This window comes from Belonocnema kinseyi, chromosome 3, assembly GCF_010883055.1.
Source record: "Belonocnema kinseyi isolate 2016_QV_RU_SX_M_011 chromosome 3, B_treatae_v1, whole genome shotgun sequence".
Lineage (NCBI taxonomy): Eukaryota > Metazoa > Arthropoda > Insecta > Hymenoptera > Cynipidae > Belonocnema > Belonocnema kinseyi.
Genome location: NC_046659.1, coordinates 130,734,447 through 130,738,196, shown reverse-complemented (window position 1 = coordinate 130,738,196; position 3,750 = coordinate 130,734,447). Strand labels below are relative to the sequence as shown.

The 3,750-nt window shown below is 33.4% G+C and overlaps 1 protein-coding gene across 3 annotated transcripts in view; it reads left to right on the top strand.

Moving 5' to 3' along the window:
* The first annotated feature begins 1,100 nt into the window (after positions 1-1,100).
* Positions 1,101-3,750, top strand: part of LOC117169378 — a 12,253-nt gene continuing 9,603 nt past the window's right edge. For all 3 annotated transcript variants that reach the window (XM_033355735.1, XM_033355736.1, XM_033355734.1), the window contains exon 1: positions 1,101-1,169. In XM_033355735.1, coding sequence (XP_033211626.1) covers positions 1,109-1,169 — 61 coding nt within the window. In that variant the 5' untranslated portion in view covers positions 1,101-1,108. The remainder of the gene's footprint in view (positions 1,170-3,750) is intronic.

Below are 3,750 nucleotides of genomic sequence, written 5' to 3'. Positions count from 1 at the left end.
GGCAGGACTGCTAGCCTTGCACTGGTAAAACCCCTAATGATAACAATTTTCTATGGATCCAGTAGCAAACCAAACACTAGCTCAACTCTTATGTCGCTTTTTAATCAGCACTTAAATTTTGTATATTGCCAGTGGTACGACAATCGATGGTGAAACGCCGGTACCAGCATTTCACCAGTAATGCATATTACTCCTAAACCAGTAGTAAACCAGTATGAATGCAACCGTAGGTTGAACTCTTGTGTCAGTATTTAACCAGTAATACTTATCAGTACTATGCCAGTATTGAACCCAGTAGCAAGCCAACGTCTGGCTGAACTCTTATTTCGGTTTTTAATCAGAACATAAAGTTAATATGTGGCCAGTAGTAAGCCAATAGGTGACGATGAGCCAGTACTAGTATTTCACCAGTAATTCATGTTACTTCTAAGCCAGTAGTATACCAGTATCACGCTAACCGTTGGCGCAACTTCTGTGTCGGTATTTTACCGACGGTGACGATCAGTACTGGGCCAGATTTTAACCAGTATGCCAACAACTGGTGGCGGAATTTTTGCGCCAATATTCTACCAGTAATGACAGTCAGTACTGAGCCAGTCTTGAACCAGTACTATGTCGGTGGTGGGCACAGTACTGACAGTCAGTACTGGTATTTATTCTGTATTAAGACTGGCGCGGTACTGCGCTGGTCGTGAACACTGGATAATAACCGACTTTTCCGCCTGGAATGCAATATTTTCCCTCCCCCCAACTTCCTTATATTGTTATTATAGTTTATGAACTGCGCTGTTTGGTAAAAATTACTCTTTTTTCTGGAAAATTAAGGAAATTTATTAAAAACTAATCATTTTTGTGAAAACGTCGCGTCAGACTTGTTAAACCGGAAGTATTCCACGATCATTCTATGTACAATGATATTAAAAATTTGAAGCATTCATTCTAGCTTGAAAGCTATCGCAATGCTGTCTCCACGCTATCCCCACCCATTGAAATTATTCATGATTCTGTAGTTTTTTCGGATCATGTTCACTGATAGCGATGAGCATATATATAATAGTAAATAGGCCCGGAATTTCGCAGTCGTCGTTTATAAATTCTACCTGGCAACATGAAGAAACTTATCAGCACTTTGCTTCCTCTTCTTTTCGTAATTTGCTTAGGATTTGGTGGTAAGTTTACGGAATAGAATAAAAATCTTATTGCAAATATAAAATATTACATGTTTCCAAAATTAAAAAATTGACAACATTAATATAAAGCTAGAAATACAAAATTAAATAAACCCTTGAAATTAGCCTTGCTTAAGAAAATAATATCAAATAATAATCTGTACGAACAAGCATACAAAAATATTATTTTTTGTCAAATATCGTAATGTTATAGTATGTTTAGATCTGCCCTACTTGGGTATAACTACCCCTTAGTGTATAGCCTGCCTAATTAAAATTTTTGTTGCATTTTTTTCCTTTTACATCGAAATTTAAGAAGTTTCTAGTTCGTGTTAATGGAGCCTTGAAAAAGATAACGTTAAATCAACATAAATCTGCTGTGGTAGCAGCTTTGTTTAAACTGTGAGCATATGTTGATATGCTGTATATTCGACTACTCGGGGCTGCCACCAAGATTATATTTTATATGCTGAACGAAATTTTTCTCGCGCTTTGAACTGCCAAGAAAAGGGTGGTTTTGTGGCATGTACAAGGGATGGTTAAAACTACTAGAAGTGTTTTTTCGTGGCCGCTAATATTATCATGTCTTCAGTAACATAATCTAAAGCGTTTTGAATATGAGTTTTGTAAATATTTCAAATCACTAAATTTATTTGCTGTTTTACATAAAGTTACTTTTAAAATGTTTCGTGAAATGTGTTAAGGTTTTTTAAATGCTGTTTAATATCAATTAGCGAAATGTTCAACTAAAAAGATCAATTTTCGTTCAAAGAAAGAAGGAATTTTTAAGTCATTAATTAAACTTCCAACTAAACTGATGAATCTTCAACCTAAAAATATCCGTTTTTACTTAAACATTTCAGCATTCAACCAAGTAGTGCATCTTTATGTTTGATAATGAAATTATTTGGTAGAGAATTCCTTTTCTTTGGTTAATAATTAAATTTTTTAACATAAAATTTAACTTCTATTTTTTGTTAAAAATTGAAATTTTCAAACGAAAATTGATACTGTACAATTTTAGGATGAAAATTTATATCTTTAGTTGGAAATTGTTTTTTTCTTTTTCATATGGAAATTCGTATTTTTTGGTAAAAAATTGATTTTCTTTGTTGAAATTTTATCTTTTTGATCGTCCTTTGTAGAAAATTAATTTAATTGGTTAAAATGTAATGCAATTAAAAGGCAGATATGACTTTTTCAAAATAAGCTCACTTATAGAATTTTAAATTGTATATGAAATTACAGATTTTTTGGCTCTTCGAAAATAACATCACCGATTTTTGGGCTCTAGGCCTTAACGCCATAAACCAAGCCCCTCAGTATACTGTTAGCATTTCCGAGCCCCTTAAAAACGCGAATTCGTATTTATAGATAGGGGTATGATTTTTTAGATGAAGGGGTCGTTTTTGAAAATAAATTTCAATCATTGCAGAGCCCAATAAGGGCCGAACACTACTTTCTATTTTGTTTTTTCCTTGTTTAAGTTTCTGCTAATGGGGTGGTTTTTGGTACACGTGGGTGCCTTCTAAAGTTCTCGTGTGGTGCATTCAAGAGCCCAAAATCTGGTACATTTTGTATTTTGCAGATTTTATGTTTGGCAATAAGGTGGTTTTTTGTATTTTTAAAAGTGGTTGTTTTTAGAAATTGTTATTAGATGCATTTAAAAACCCAAAAAGGCCCACAATTCTGTCGTGTTTTATTTTTTTTTTCAATTTTTATATAGTGGAGGTGCTAACATCATTGAAGACAGCACGTCTTTTCGAAAATTAAATTTTCATGAAAAGCAGTGGAGCCCAAAAATTTGCAATATAGCCCAAAAAATTAAAAACCCCATATATCCGAAAAATGTAAAAAACCAAAAACTTTTATCTGTATGGTCTGAAAGATAAATATCAGAGCAAAAACTTCAAAGCAGTGCGATTGATCAGTATGGTGAATTTATTGTCGTAATTTATTCAATTCCACAGTTCTTAAACAATACAGCAATGACATTTGATTAAAAAAATTATAATAAGTTATATGCTTCACAGGAATGTTACTTAATGGTCTTGTTCATATTATAGGAACTAATAACTTAAACATTAATTTATAATTTAAAATAAATCAAGGTTTTACCAACTAATCTTCTAAACGTTCATATTCTTTTAAATAGTTAATTGTTTAAGAACTGTGCGGTTGAATAACGCACCATTAACACGAAAACACAGTTTTTTGGTAGTCTTATTCACTCTCGTTCACTATCCTTCAGCTTGCATTGCGTAACAAGGTGGTCGCAGAAGAGAAAAGCTGACTTTTATGATCGATTTCGAAGTTCGATTAGATTATTATTCTCAACAGTGATCCAAGAATACTTGCGCAAGCTTGAACTAAACGGTGCTCATTGGCTCTAGTTTGCGTATGTATTTAAAATTCAAGTACAGTCGTGTAATGTGCCGAATGAAGTTCACTAAAATCCAAGCAAGCCCAGATCAGGATCCATTATTTACAGTCTGTCAAGTTAAAGCGTGGGTGGCTTTACTCGCAGTCGGTAAGGTGTATCGACATGATTTTGGTGTCAAAATATTAAGAAGAGCTCCCT